Here is a 15122-nt window from a genome sequence, read left to right on the forward strand (position 1 = left end):
CCTCCCGGGCTCCCCGCGCCCTCTCGGCCTCCCTGCCCCCATCCCGGAAGCCGCAACATCTTGGGCCCACCCCTTTCTACGTCGCGAGAGCCGAACGCATCGAACGCAGCCAATGGTGGGTGCGGCGGCACCGCGGCGGGAGGTTCGATTGCCCGGCCTGGCGGGTCGGGAAGTGCTGGTAGCTGTTAACGCGCGCTCTGGCTGGAGGAGGCTTTTGGGGTTCTGTGTAGGTCCAACTTGGTCGGCTCTGCCGTTATCTTCTGCCTCTTCTGGCGTTCTTCTCCCAACCCCGGGGGATTTACTGGTCCCTGCACGAGGACTCTGCTTAGTATGGACTCGGCATCCACGTTCCAAGCCTGGGCATTCTTCTGCTCCGGACCTGGGCGCCTGGCCGCCCTCGAGGCCGTGGACTTTCCGCTCAGTTTCTCTCTCCTGGTTGGTGACTAGTTTGCCTCGCCACGACTTCCCGCCGAAACGCCGCCCCGGCCCGTCTGGACCCCACACCCCAAACCCCTCGGAACCTGTGCCTGGACCCTCCCTCCGGCCCTCTCTGGCGCCTGCCTCGGCTAACTGGCTCTCAGAAGCCAAGCTCCCTCTGTAGTTAGCCCATGCTCTCGACCTAGCAGCCGCCTCTCTGTCAGGTCCTGGTCCTCCTTCCCAGCCGCCGCTGCCTTTGACGAATGGGTGCTTGACTTCCGTGCCCCTGGGCTTAGGATGGTAAGTGTGGGTCCAGGGACCAATTGCAGTGTGTCTAACGGGCTGCAGGGTCCATGGAGGTGCTCGTTTTTCACTTTTCTGTTTGCAGAGGAGGAGCTTAGCTCCCAGCCAGCTGGCCAAGAGGAAATCCGAGGGCAGATCCTCTGAGGATGAAGACTGGCAGCCTGGGGCATCCTCGGTAAGGAGATAGGGCAGGTGGCCATGTGGTGCAGTTTGGGCAGAAGGGAAGCCTGGATTTGGTGTCTGGAATTACCTAGTCAGCCCCAGAAGCCTCTGCTACATGTGCAGATTGATTTATTTGAAAGACACAGTTTCGGAGAAGAAGAGGTAATGAGAGAGAAATCTTCTATCCAGTAGTTGACTCCTCAAAGGCTACAAGGGCCGGACCTGGACCAATCCGAAGCTAGAAGCTTTTTCTGGCTCTGTCACGTGGGTGTAAGGGTCCACACACCTGGGCCATCCTGCACTGCTTTCCCAGGTGCATCGGCAAGGAGCTGGCTCAGAAGTAGGGCAGCCGGGACTTGAAGTTGTGCCCATACGGGGTGCAGGTGCTGCAGGCAGCAGCTTTATTCTCTGTGCCAAAGCGCCTGCCCACAAGTTTTGTTTTTTTAAATATTTATTTGAAAGGAAGAGTGACAGGGAGAGAGAGAGATCTTCCATCTGCTGGTTCACTTTCCAAATGGCTGCAGTGACCAGAGATGGGCCAGGCCAAAGCTGGGAGCCAGGAGCTTCTTCTGGATCTCCCACGTGAGTGGCAGGGGATCAAACACAGGGCTCATCTTCTGCTGCTTTTCAAGGCACTTTAGCAGGGTGCTGGACCAGAGGCAGAGTAGCTGGGACCTGAACCAATGATGGCATGGATGCTGGTGTCATAGGCAACAGCTTAAGCAGTGCCCCAATGCTGGCCCCTGTATGTTGTCAGTAAACATCCAATAAATGCTCACTACATGATAGGCACTGACAATGTCAGTGACATCTCTGTCCTCAGCTAGTCCCTAGAACTGAAAATATCCTTAATTTTCCTTATTGGGAGTGTATTCCAGAACAGAGAGCAGCTTGGGTTGGGCCCTTTTGACTTCCTGGGAAAGATGGCCTCCACCGCGGCAGCCAGCCACCTGCTCCTCTGCTCTGTGTTCTCAGTCAGATGGCATTTCAGAGTATGGGGAGCCCAGCTTCGGGTCCTGTACTCACAAGGCCTGAGCGGGCTCGTACCCTTTCAGTCCTGTTCAAACTAGTACGGTGTGTTCCACTTTGGACTGTGCTCGCCGGGGAGGCTGCAGGCAAGCAGAGCGTGTGTAAATTGAGATAAATAGAACAATGCAGCCCATACTGTAGAAACCAGGGCTTGGTCCTTGGCACTGTGGAGGGAAAAGTCAGCTAAGGAAGGGCTGCAGGGCATTTTTTTGTTGGCAGGGTAACGTGGCAGAGGCATGCAGAGCTGGTACAGGAGCCTGCTGTTTGTTTTAGAGGTCTTAAGGATCACTGGAGCTTCAGGTAGCTTGGCAGGCTGGTACAGCGAGTTCTTGCTGTGTAGCTCAGTGTGCTCTCAGGTTGTAAGGAATTCCTCTACCTGGGAGAAGGGCAGAGCTTTCTTTAACCCCTTGCAGGGTTTCAGACCTGAATGTGGGTGGCAGTGTTTTCAACAGCTGAATAATGAATGATGCTGTTTGTTGCTGGTGGCCTTTGAAAATCCTTTGAAGTCAGCATCCTCTCTGCCATGGGATGAACTGTGTGATCTCTGGGGCCTAGGAAACTCCCTCAGGAAATTCAAGGAGAGGGACATTTAGTTGCTTAATAATGTCTTGGAGCTTTTGTCATCACCATAACTCCCTGCTGCTCTGTCCACATTTCCATTGCCCAATGACCTGTTAAAATGGAGTTTTTCAGGCCTCACGCAGTAGCACAGCAGCTAAAGTCCTCGCCTGGGTTCTAAACCTCGAGGCCCCTCTTCTTATCCAGCTCCCTGCTTGTGGCCTGGGAATGCAGTCGAGGACGGCCCAAAGCCTTGGGGCCCTGCACCTGCGTGGGAGACCTGGAGGAAGAGGCTCCGGGCTCCTGGCTTTGGATCAGCTCAGCTCCGGCCATTGTGGCCTCTTGGGGAGTGAATCATTGGACAAAAGATCTTCCTCTCTATATATCTGACTTTGCAATAAAAATAAATAAATCTTTAAAAAATGGAGTTTTTCTCATCTATGACATAAGGATAACAGGGGCTGGCACGATGGCTCAACTGGCTAATCCTCCACATCCAAGCACTGGAATCCCATATGGGCACCAGTTCATGTTGTGGCTGCTGTACTTCCCATTCAGCTTCCTGCTTGCGGCCTCAAAAAGCAGTAGAGGACGGCTCAAGTCCTTGAGCCCCTGTACCCATGTGCAAGACCCAGAAGAAGCTCCTGGATCCTGCCTTCAGATCTGCTCAGCTCTGGCCTTTGTGACCATTTGGGAGTGAACCTGAAGACGGAAGATCTTTGTCCCTCTTTCGCTGTGTATATCTGCCTTTCCAGGGCCTGGTGTGGTGGCCTAGTGGCTAAAGTCTTCGCCTTGCACATGCCAGGATCCCATATAGGTGACAGTTCTAATCCTGGCAGCTCCACTTCCCATCCAGCTCCCTGCTTGTGGCCTGGGAAAGCAGTTAAGGACTGCCTTGGGACCCTGCGTGGGAGACCTGAAGGAAGTTCCTGGCTTGTGGCTTCAGATCGGCGCAACACCGGCCATTGCAGTTACTTGGGGAGTGAATCATTGGATGGAAAATCTTCCTCTCTGTCTCTCCTCTCTGTATATCTGACTTTGCAATAAAAGTAAATAAATCTTAAAAAAAAAGCTTTTTGTTTTAATTGGAAAGGCAGATTTACAGAGAAGGAGAGACAGAAAGATCCTCTTTCCACTATTCACTCTCCCAAGTGGCTGCAAAAGCCAGAGCAGAGCTGATCTGTAGCCAGGAGCTCTTCTGGGACTTCCATGTGGGTTCAGAGTCCCAAGGCTTTGAGCCATCCTTTACTGCTTTCCAAGGGTACAAATGGAGCTGGATGGAAAGTGGGGCAGCTGGGACGTGAGCTGTGCCCATATGGAATACCGGCATATGTGAGATGAGGATTTAGCCACTGAGCCATTATACTGGGCTTGATGATTGATACACAGTCTTACGTGTGAAGAGGTTGTTAGCACAGTAGCAGGCACTCCACGTGTTTGTTGTCATGATGGTGATGTGTGTGTGAGACCTTCCAGCCTTCAGTTTCTCCGTTTCTCTTCCAGACTCCTAAGAGACAGAAATCCAGAAGCGAGACACAGACCCAGGAATGCTTCCAGTCTCCCTTCCGGAAACCTTTGACTCAGCTGATTAATCGGCCATCCTGCCTGGATAGCAGTCAACATGTAAGTTAGAACTGCAGCTCACCTGTGTGAATATGTCCATATGTGGACTCCTCCATGAACATTCTGTTCTTGCTCCACAGAATGGCTAACTGCCCACAGCTGCTGAAGTTTGCTTAGTGGTGAATGACTTGAAGTCCTCCTTTGCTTATGGCTACCTGGGCACCAGGTTTCAGGAATCTCCAATTCCTGAGAAATAAGCATAGAGGAGAGCAAAGGTCATGGGCGGGGGTGGGGAGTGTTTGATTTGCTTTAAGGATACTGGAGTTCTGTTGTTTTTTTATCTATGTCCTCTAGTACACTTACTTGGGCCATTTGCTACTTTCCTAGCTGAATTAGCAGGAAGCTGGGTTTGAAGTAGAGCAACCTAGACTGGAGCTAGCATTGGTTTGGGACACTTGGCTTCATAAGTGGCGAAAGATTTATCCTCTACCTGCGAGTGCTGGCATTGCTTATGGGCACCAGTTTGTGTCCTGGCTGTTCTACTTCTCATCCAGTTCCCCAATTATGGCCTGGGAAAGCAGCAGAGGACGGTCTTAAGCTTTGGGACCCTGTGCCCACACATGGGAGGCCCGGAAGAAGCTCCTGACTCTTGGCTTCAGATTGGCTGAGCTCTAGCCATTGGGGCCGTTTGGGGAGTGAACCAGTGGATGGAAGATTTTTCTGTCTCTATAAATCTGGCTTTCCAATAAAACGAATCTTTAAAAAGAAATGTGTTATGTCCCACAGAAGTCATAGTTTAGCCTTTGAGTGCTCATAGGATATGTAGTATTAAAGGCAATTAGAAATGTGGTTATAATTTCTACAAGTGAGGTAAGGACTAGAAAGTTTTAGAGTCATTAGTATTGAGATACTTTATACCTTGGAAGCATATTTGGGATATTGGGGTGACTGTGTGGTCTCCAAAGCTATGGCTAAACTTTGAGCCCTGGGTCTAGCATTGTGGCATAGTAAGTTAAATGGTCACCCCACTTTATTTATTTTTTAAGATATATTTATTTTTATTGGGAAGACAGATTTACAGGGAGAAGGAGCAACAGAAAGACCTTCTGTCTGCTGATTCACTCCCCAAGTGGCCATGATGTCTCCAGCTGAGCCAATCTGAGGCCAGGAGCTTCTTTGTCTCCCCTGTGGGTGTAGGGTCCCAAGGCTTTGGGCCATCCTCTGCTGCTTTCCCAGGCCACAAGCAGGGAGCTGGATGAGAAGTGGAGCAGCAGGGACACAAACTGGCACCCAAATGGGACCCTGGCGATTGCAAGATGACGATTTAGCCACTGAGCCATTGTGCTGGGCCCTAAGCTTCCACTTTTAACTCTGGCACCACATGTCACGATGCTGATTTAAGTCCTGGCTGCTCTGCTTCTGATCCAGCTTTCTGCTAATATGCCTGGGAAGGTGGCAGGTTATGGCTCAAGGTAACTGGGCTTTTGCAATCCATGTGGGAGACATGAATGGAGTTCCATGCTTTAGGCTTCAGCGTGGCCCAGATGTGGCCTCTGCAGGCATTTGGGAAGTGAACTGTTGCATGGAAGATTTCTCTCTCATGAATAAATACAGAAGTGCAAAGGTTTAGTTGAGATGTAAAAAAATGTGCGAATAAACAAGATTTGATTAGGCCTTTCTCCTGCCTCGGGACCCTTGTCATATTGTTGAATGTTTTACTGGAATTTATTTTTCCATGTTCCTTTGTCTTCCTGTAAGTCGTGAGAAATAATCCCTATGTGTTTTCTACTTTAACTACATTGAGGGACATGGTGGGTAAAGCTGGTACCTGTGACTCTGGCACAGGCATTCTGTATGGGCTCCTGTTCATTTTTCAGCTCCTCCACTTCTGATCCATTTCGCTGCTAATGGCCTGAAAAAAGCAGCAGAGAATGGCCAAGGTGTTTGGCCTCCTGCTGCCCGTGTGATAGGACTAGATAAACCTCCAGGCTCCTGTCTTTAGCTTGGCGCAGCCTTGGCTGTTGTGGCCATCTGGGGAGTAACCCAGCAGATGACAGATTTGTTTCTGTCTCTTTCTGTCTCTGTAACCCTGTCTTTAAAATAGATAAATTTTTAAAAAAGAAAAATATGTTGAGTTTCTAGAAAGTTAGGATGCCCTGGGTACTGAGGCAGTTGGGAGGCTGGGTGTGTGTTTTCCCTTTGTATCCTCTTGATCCCTACCCACCCCCTGCCCTAGATACAGGAAGAGGGAAAAGAAAATGTGTAAACAATGGTCTGGGCCATGACGCTTCCCACCCAAATCCACTATGTAAACATCATCAGAAAAGAAAGAAAAAAAAAACTTAGGATGGGCTGTATGTGTGAAGAAAAGGGTCAGAAGGCAGGTTACAACTGGAGAAGACAGGCTTGCTTTTTTTGCTATATTTTTTAGAAGAGAGTTTTTTTTTTTTTTTAAGATTTTATTTATTTTTATTGCAAAGTCAGAGAGGAGGAGAGACAGAGACGAAGCTCTTCCGTCCAATGATTGACTCTCCAAGTGACTGCTACGGCTGGTGCTGCACTGATCTGAAGCCAGGAGCCAGGAACTTTCTCCAGGTTTTCCACGCAGGTGCAGGGTCCTAAGGGCTTGGGCCATCCTCAACTGCTTTCCCAGGCCACAAGCAGGGAGCTGGATGGGAAGTGGCACTGCTGGGATTAGAACTGGCGCCCATATGGTATCCCTTTGCGTTCAAAGTGAGGACTTTAGCTGTTAGGCCATTGTGCCGGGCCCAGAAGGGAGGTTTTCATTACCATTTATTCTTTTATTCCTCTAATATAGTCCTGTTAAAACTGCATTTAGAGGGTGGGTGGAAGGGTCCAAGTATTTGGGTCATCTGCTGCTTTTCCAGGTGCATTAGCTTGGAGCTGGACTGGAAGTGCAGCAGCCAGGGTTTGAACTGGCACCCACATACAATGCTGATGCACATGTGGTTGTTTTACCTGTCAGGCCGTGGCGCTGGCCCGGGGCTGCTGCTCTTGATTTCTGTTTGCTCACTTGGATTCCTGCGCTGATTTTGTTGAGATTCATAGGCTGTTACGGTTTCCAAATTCCTCAGGTTTGTATGAGTCAGACTGTCATGAGTATGACCCAGACTGTCAGGGTTAACTCAACTTGGCTTCCCTGCCTTCTCCTCTGCCTTGTGCCCATGTTGCAAGGTGCAAGCAAGATCACACCAGATATGTCTAAGGCTTATTAAGGAGTCTTTATTAACCAAGCTTGGTGATACAGGGCTTACTAGAAATAGCAAATCACAATTCCATATGGCAATCCAGTCAATTGAAACCCCAAAAGGAACAAATAGTCATCACCCTGAAGTCCGTACATTAAGCCAAAGGCCTATGTCCCAGATTCCCTAACAATATAAGTTATCCTAAGAAATATGCAACGAATAACCTGGACACACTTGCAGAGCTGCAGACATTCACCTTTCCCTGGCTTCTCTGCCCACATTCCATTTCTGCTAGGCCTCACCCCTCCTGGAACTCCTGATAGTACACACATTAGAAATACAAAGCAACTTAGCATTGCTGTCTTCTTTGTACCACCCAAGCAGTGAACAGAGGGTGAGGAATACAGACACACAGGGGCCATGCTCAGGGGATACCTGTCCTCCAAGTCCGTTCATGGGAAGCCAAAAAATAAGCAGGTACTGGAAGCCAAAAAATGAGCAGGCCAGGAGTCGGAGTGTCAGAGCAAGGGAAGCACTCGACCAAGAGAGGGAGCCCCTCCCAATCAGGAGCCTTTATAGGGGCTTTGAGGGGAGTGGTTACACAACAATGCAGTACCACCCCCTCTCAGGTGATAGGTGAGAGTCCCAGGTGAGGGGACACTTAGGTGGTGGAGGAGTGACTTCCAAGCTCGTGACCCTGAACTAGCCGCCTACCTCACCCAGGCCCACAGTCCTTAGCACCATGCTCTTCCCAGATCAAAGTGTGGGTACAGAGACACTCTGCAGAGATCACATAGCAAGATCTCATTTCTAGGACCAGCGTGTGTCTACTTCCTGTCTGTGTGTGGATTCTGGGAGACAGCAGTGATGGCTCAAGTACTTGGATTCCTCCTACTCATGTGAGAGACATTGATTGCACTGGCTTGGTCTGAGCACATTCCTAGCAATTGTAGGAATTCTCCCAGCAGATGGGAAAGTATGTTTTCAAAAGCTGATAGTGAGGGGCTCTCTCGCAGCACCCCTTGTGTTGCTAATATCCTATATTGGGGTGCTGACCTGAGTCCTGTACCTTCTGCTTCTGAATCAGTTTTCTGCTAATGACTTTTGGGAAAGAGGCAGAAGATAGCCCAAAGACTTGGGTCCCTGCTAACCCAAAAGGCTGGGAAGGAGTTCTTGTCTCCTGGCTGCACCTGACCCAGACCTGGCTGTTAACAGCCATTTGGGGAATAAACCAGTAGATAGAAGATCTCTTTCTCCTTTTCAATCTGTTGCTCTGCCTTTAAAATAAATACATCTTTATAAAATACGGTAATTGGGGCCATTGTGGTGTAATGGTCTAAGTCACAGCCTGTGATGCCAGAATCCCATAAGGGTGCCAGTTCTAGTCCTGGCTGTTCAACTTCCAGTTTAGTTCCCTATTAATGTGCCTGGAAAAGCAGAAAATGGTCTAAGTACTTGGAGCCCTGCAACCACGTGAGAAAACTGAAAGAAGCCCCTGGCTTTAGGCCTGGCTGAGCCCTGGCTGTGAGAACCATTTGGGATGTGAAACAAGGTATCTTTCTCTATCTCTCATTCTCTATAGCTCTGCCTTTCAAGTAAATGAAAGTAAATTTTTTTTTAATAAAGATTTATTTATTTCCATTACAAAGTCAAATATACAGAGAGGAGGAGAGACAGGGAGGAAGATCTTCCGTCCGATGATTTACTCCCCAACTGACTGCAACGGCCAGTGCTACGCTGATCCGAAGCCGGGAACCAGGAACCTCTTCCAGGTCTCCCACACGGGTGCAGTGTCCCAATGCATTGGGCCGTCCTCGACTGCTTTCCCAGGCCACAAGCAGGGAGCTGGATGGGAAGTGGAGCTACCGGGATTAGAACCGGCGCCCATATGGGATCCTGGCGCATTCAAGGCGAGGACTTTAGCCACTAGGCCACTGTGCCGGGCCCGAAAGTAAAATTTTTAATAGAGATTTAATTATTTGAAGACAGAGTTAGAGGGAAAAAAAGAGATCTTGCTTCTGTTGGTTCACTCCCTGGTTTAGTTCCTGCAAAGGCAATGCCACCGTACTGGCCCCTAGTACTTCTTTTTTTGTTTTTAAGATTTTTGTCAGCTAGTGTATTCTGGAGCCAGTGCTTGGGATGGCGAGATTGGCAACAATTCATAACTGGTGAACTATCGAAACTACTTGAGCAGGACCCTTGGAGCATGCCCCACATTGGGGACCTGGCGTGGTTGGGAGGCTGGGTGTGGCTTCTCCCTTTGTCTCTCTCCTTCCCCCAGATACAGAAAGGAAAAAAGAGAATGTGGAAACAGTGATCTAAGCCACTTTCCTGTAGCCCTAGACCCTTTGTGCCCTAATCAACTATGTAGAGATCATCAAAAATAAAATAATTAATTTTTAAAAAGATTTATATTTTTGGACCCGGCATGGTAGTCCGGTGGCTAAAGTCCTTGCCTTGCATGTGCTGGGATCCCATATGGGCACCAGTTCATGTTCCGGTACCCCTGCTTCCCATCCAGCTCCCTCTTGTGGCCTGGGAAAGCAGTCGAGAATGGCCCAAAGCCTTGGGACCCTGCACCCGTGTGGGAGATGCAGAAGAGGCTCCTGGCTCCTGGTTTCGGATTGCATCAGTTCTGGCCATTGCAGCCGCTTGGGGAGTAAATCAACAGATGGAAGATCTTCCTCTCTGTCTCCTCTGTGTATCTCAATTTCCAATAAAAATAAATAAATAGTAAAAGGATAAATAAATAAAGATTTGGAAAGGCACATTTACAGAGAGAAGGAGAGACAGGGAAAGATCTTTTATCAGCTTGTTTACTTTCCAAATGGCAGCAACGACGGGAGCTGAACCAGTCAGGAGCCAGGAGTTTCCTCTGGGTCTCCCACGGAGGTGCAGGGTCCCAAGGCTATGGGCCATGCTCAACTACCTTCCCAGGCCACTAGCAGGGAGATGGAAAGGAAGTGGAGCCGCCAGGACATGAACTGGCACCCGTATGGGATCCCGGCGGATGCAAAGCAAGGACTTTAGCCACTAGGCTATTGCGCCAGGCCCTAGTATTTGCTTCTTAAGTCACTTGCATTAACGGAAGTCAGGTTACCTCACTGGCATGAACTTTTATGAGCATATGGGTTTGGGACCTCATGGTGGAGGCTGGGTACTTTGAAATCATACTTAAATGCCTCAAAGATGAAAACCATCAGACAAAGTTTAATGTGGACCACTTTATAACACTTTATACCTGTTAACATCTCCAGTTAGCCCTGAATCTCTAATTCTCCTTTCTTTTTAGGAAGCATTTATTCGAAGCATTTTGTCAAAACCTTTCAAAGTCCCCATTCCAAATTATCAAGGTAAAATGGGTTTCTTTCTTTTTTTTTTTTAAAGATTTATTTATTTTTTATTACAGTCAGATATACAGAGAGGAGGAGAGACAGAGAGGAAGATCTTCCGTCCAATGATTCACTCCCCAAGTGAGCCGCAACGGCTGGTGCTGCGCCGATCCAAAGCCGGGAACCAGGAACCTCTTCCAGGTCTCCCATGCGGGTGCAGTGTCCTAATGCATTGGGCCGTCCTCGACTGCTTTCCCAGGCCACAAGCAGGGAGCTGGATGGGAAGTGGAGCTGCTGGGATTAGAACCGATGCCCATATGGTATCCCTTTGTGTTTAAGGCTAGAACTTTTGCCGCTAGGCCAATGTGCCGGGCCCGTAAAATGGGTTTCTTTTTAATGTCATGTTAATGTGCCAGGGTAAAGTAAAACCTTCCACTATTACACAAGCTTAGCTGGGAATTAAAGGTGCAGTCCGGCAGTGGCTGTCTGTAATGACTATCTTGAGGTCTATGTGAAATCTGTTTTAGCATCGGCAGGAATTGCCAAGACTCACTGCTCCTCACTTGTTGAGGATGTGTCACTGCCCAGAAGACTCCTGCTGGCCCAACGTGGTCAATGGTCCTGGGCTTTATTTAGGCCAGTTATGTTCAGAAGCACCTCCTTGATGAGGTTGGCTTTGTAGGAAGTCTAGACTGTGTGTAGGGTGCGACCTTATGCTAATGCTAGGGCTGGAGGAAGGAGGCCAACTCTCCTTCCCCTTTGGCGTCTCAGACTTTCCCAGAGTGGGTTTAAAGAAGAACCAGACCTTGTCCCATGATTATAAAAAGATGCGTTAAGAGGACTTATGCTGGAATTTTTTTTTTCCTTTTTTGTTTTTACTCTTTCTCTTACTTTTCTATACTTCTTTTTCTCTCTTTGAAAAAATAATTTAAAAAAAGAAGAACCAGACCTGGTTCTCCAGGGGTTTATTGTTGAATGGGAGAAATAAGATAGGAATAGTGCCAGTCTGAGGCTGAATGGAATAATGGTAGGGTAGAGGTGGCCTAAGCTGGGGTTGGAGGAGTTCTGGGAGAGACAGGGTCATGTGGGAGTTCAGGAAGGGTTTTCTGAGGGACAGGCCATCAGGTGGGCCTGCTAGAACACCAGAGCACAGGAAGGCCCAGCTGATGATGAATGGTTTTTAGGTCCTCTAGGTTCTCGGGCTTTGGGCCTGAAAAGGGCCGGAATCCGCCGGGCCCTCCACGACCCACTGGAAGAAGGCGCCTTGGTTCTGTATGAACCACCCATGCTGAGTGCCCATGAGCAGCTGAAGCTGGACAAGTATGTGCATGTGGATTTCTTGAATGGTCTGGTCCTCTGTAACTACAAACATTTGGGAGGTAGAGGTAGAGGTGATTTATCTGTATGTTTTCAGGAAGCTGTTATGACCCCTTCACCCTCTAGAGAATTGGTGTTTGGGGAGCGGGAGTGTCCAAGGAAGAGCCTCTGTTGATGCCTGTTTAATGGGGGTTCCTCAACTCCTGCGTGCTCACTCGGGGAGAGGTGATTAGCGACTGCGGTCCTGACATAGGCAGCCCATCCCTTCTCCTTACCTTAGCTGCTAGGGCAGACACGTGCTCTGGCTTGCTTATCAGGCTGAGAATAGGTCCTCCCTTGTGTAGCCGCTTCCGTTGTGTCAGGATTGGCAAGGCACAGCCTGCATCTGAAACGTTTTCATTGTCATCTTTTCTCAGGGAAAAACTCCCTGTCCATGTGGTTGTTGACCCTATTCTCAGTAAGGTCTTGCGGCCTCATCAGAGAGAGGTAAAGAGGGTGAGGGGAATGAGATGATGGGTGAGGGACTAGGACTGGAGACTGCCATTCCTGGGCAGTGGCAGTGTAAGTGCCCACGTGGATTGATTTCTGTTATTCCCCAGGGAGTGAAGTTCCTGTGGGAGTGTGTCACCAGCCGGCGAATCCCTGGCAGCCACGGCTGCATCATGGCTGATGAGATGGGCCTAGGAAAGACGCTACAGTGCATCACATTGATGTGGACACTTCTGCGCCAGAGTCCAGAGTGCAAACCAGAAATTGACAAAGCAGTTGTAGTGTCACCCTCTAGCCTGGTGAAGAATTGGTACAACGAGGTTGGGAAATGGCTTGGAGGGAGGATCCAGCCTCTGGCCATCGACGGAGGATCTAAGGAGGAGATAGACAAAAAGCTGGGTATGGAACCTTAGCAGACATGGCCGCACTCCTCTACCCAGGCTGCTGCTTGCTTGCTTGCTTGTGTGGATGCTCACACATGAGGAAATTCCCCACTGACAAGAATTGGTCACTAGTTTACAGGCCAGGTTAAGGAACTGTCAGACTGTGCTCTTTAAGACGTTTTGATTTGTATCCTTGACAACTTTGCTGTTGCAGAGGGATTCATGAACCAGCATGGAGCCAGAGTGCCTTCTCCCATTCTCATCATTTCCTATGAAACATTCCGCCTTCATGTCGGAGTCCTCCAGAAGGGAAGTGTTGGACTAGTCATCTGTGACGAGGTACTTGACTGCAGCGTGTGCAGCGGCAGAGGGTGTCAGTGTCTTCACTGAGTGCTGTCACCCGAGTGCTGGGCAGTGAGCGCTGCCTTGGAGGGGACAGGAGACAGGCAGAGCTGCTGAAACAGGCCCTGAGAGGAGGACTCTTGAGGACAGTGAGGTCCTGTGGCTGACTGTTGTTGTCTGCAGATGGTATTCCTGGGTCAGGGAAGGACTCTGAAGGATAGGCAGGATTCAGACGAACGGAGTGACATGGCACAGTTTGTGGGTGAGAGGTCCAATTTTTAAAAAGTTTTTGTTAAACTGTTTTTATTATTTTCCATGCTGTAGGTTTTTTCTTAACAATTTTTTTAAGATTTATTGATTTTTATTGGAAAGTCAGATATACAGAGAGAAGGAGAGACAGAGAGGAAGACCTTCTGTCCAATGATTCACTCCCCAAGTGACCGCAATGGCCGATGCTGCACAGATCCAAAGCCAAGAGCCAGGTCTCCCACGTGGGTGCAGGGTCCCAAGGCTTTTGGTCATCCTTGACTGCTTTCCCAGGCCACAAGCAGGGAGCTGGATGGGAAGTAGAGAACCTGGGATTAGAACTGGCGTCCATAAGGAATCCTGGTACATACAAGGCGAGGACTTTAACCACTAGGCTACTGTGTCGGACCCAATGATACAGTTTTTTGGGTATAGTAATTTTCCCCTTTTACCTTCTCTTCCTCCCTCACCATTTTCCCTTCCCTCCATTTTCCCAACTATTATGGTAGTATATTCCTTTAATAACACTTAAAATTTAGCTTTCTACTATTTAAGTGCATCATGGCATTGTAGGTATAGACCAAGGAAGAAAATCTAGTATCATATATTGTCAAGGTCTATTGAACTGTTTCATTAGGAGTCCTCTTTTTATTCAAGAGATGTTTCTATTTTTTTTTTTTTTTTAAGACTATTTTTATTGGAGAGGCAGCTGGGACTTGAACTGGAGCCTACATGGGATTCTGACGCCTTAGACACTCAGTGTGAGAAAGAATGTTCTGAGGGTTTTACTTGAATGGTTTTGATAGTTCTGAGCTGTTGTCAGCTTCGTTGCAGCAGGGTTGAGAAAATCTTTCCAAGGTCAGTTGGTTGACAAAAACCACCTTAGTGCATCTACTCACCCAGACATTTGCTGCAAAGATTGGCAAAGAAAGTTGTCCAACTGTTCTGTTTCCATGCTTTGATGAGGCACTCAGTGTTGTCTGCTGGCCTAGATGAGCTGGCTGTCATATCCCATGTGTGCATCTGGGCATGCTGTCCACTGCTCAGGCGTCTGAGGAGGCCCAGTCCCATCACATGCACTCAACAAAGTCAGATCACGTATCCTGTGATTTTTCGCTGTGGCTGGAGTTTGATTCCTGTGATCTAGTTGGGAAGTCTTCCAAGAAACCCTACCTAAGGTGACCCCAGACCTGACTCGTGTGTGTGTGTTAGTGTGAGGTCTGGTTCAGTCCATCACCTGCATTAGTCTACGCATGTACTGGTAGATGCAGATGCCTGGTCAGTTCTGTCCCCAGCCCTTTCCACACATACCGACAGGTGCTGTGCCCTATCTCAACCCAGCCTGCCATGAATCCTGCCCTTACAGACACCAGCAGGAACTACGGCCTAATCAGGGTGACCAGTAGCTTATTCCAGGTCTCCCATGTTGGTGCAGAGGCCAAGCACCTGGGCCATCTTCTGCTGCTTTTTCAGATGCATTGTCAGGGTGTTGAATTGGAAATGGAGCAGCTGGGACTAGAACTGAGGCCAATATGGCATGTCAGTGCTGTAGGTATTAGCACTGAATTACTGCTATGCCACAGCTCCAGCCCCAATAAAATTTTTTCCCTCAATAAAATGATTTTTAAAAAGGATTTGTTTTACCTGAAAATATTATAGAGGGAAAGGAGAAGCATATAGATGCTCATCTGCTGAATCACTCTCCAGATGGTTGCAACGGCCGGAGCTGGGTTTTGTGTGCCTTGCTTAGTTTGGAGCTGAGTCAGGGGCTG

General features: G+C 48.8%; 1 protein-coding gene and 1 non-coding gene across 3 annotated transcripts in view; both read left to right on the plus strand.

Annotated features, from left to right (window-relative positions):
* The first annotated feature begins 236 nt into the window (after positions 1 to 236).
* The window catches only part of RAD54L (RAD54 like), a 29912-nt gene continuing 15026 nt past the window's right edge, over positions 237 to 15122 (plus strand). For both annotated transcript variants that reach the window (XM_058680747.1, XM_058680754.1), the window contains exons 1-8: positions 237 to 717; positions 806 to 895; positions 3973 to 4092; positions 10534 to 10594; positions 11758 to 11893; positions 12307 to 12376; positions 12490 to 12778; positions 12977 to 13101. In XM_058680747.1, coding sequence (XP_058536730.1) covers positions 715 to 717; positions 806 to 895; positions 3973 to 4092; positions 10534 to 10594; positions 11758 to 11893; positions 12307 to 12376; positions 12490 to 12778; positions 12977 to 13101 — 894 coding nt within the window. In that variant the 5' untranslated portion in view covers positions 237 to 714. The remainder of the gene's footprint in view (positions 718 to 805; positions 896 to 3972; positions 4093 to 10533; positions 10595 to 11757; positions 11894 to 12306; positions 12377 to 12489; positions 12779 to 12976; positions 13102 to 15122) is intronic.
* LOC118758774 (small nucleolar RNA SNORD97) lies at positions 11380 to 11519 on the plus strand. The gene has a single exon (XR_004995854.2). It is a non-coding gene; the product is annotated as a small nucleolar RNA SNORD97 (small nucleolar RNA).

The sequence above is a fragment of the Ochotona princeps genome, chromosome 2 (genome assembly GCF_030435755.1).
Source record: "Ochotona princeps isolate mOchPri1 chromosome 2, mOchPri1.hap1, whole genome shotgun sequence".
Classification (NCBI taxonomy): domain Eukaryota; kingdom Metazoa; phylum Chordata; class Mammalia; order Lagomorpha; family Ochotonidae; genus Ochotona; species Ochotona princeps.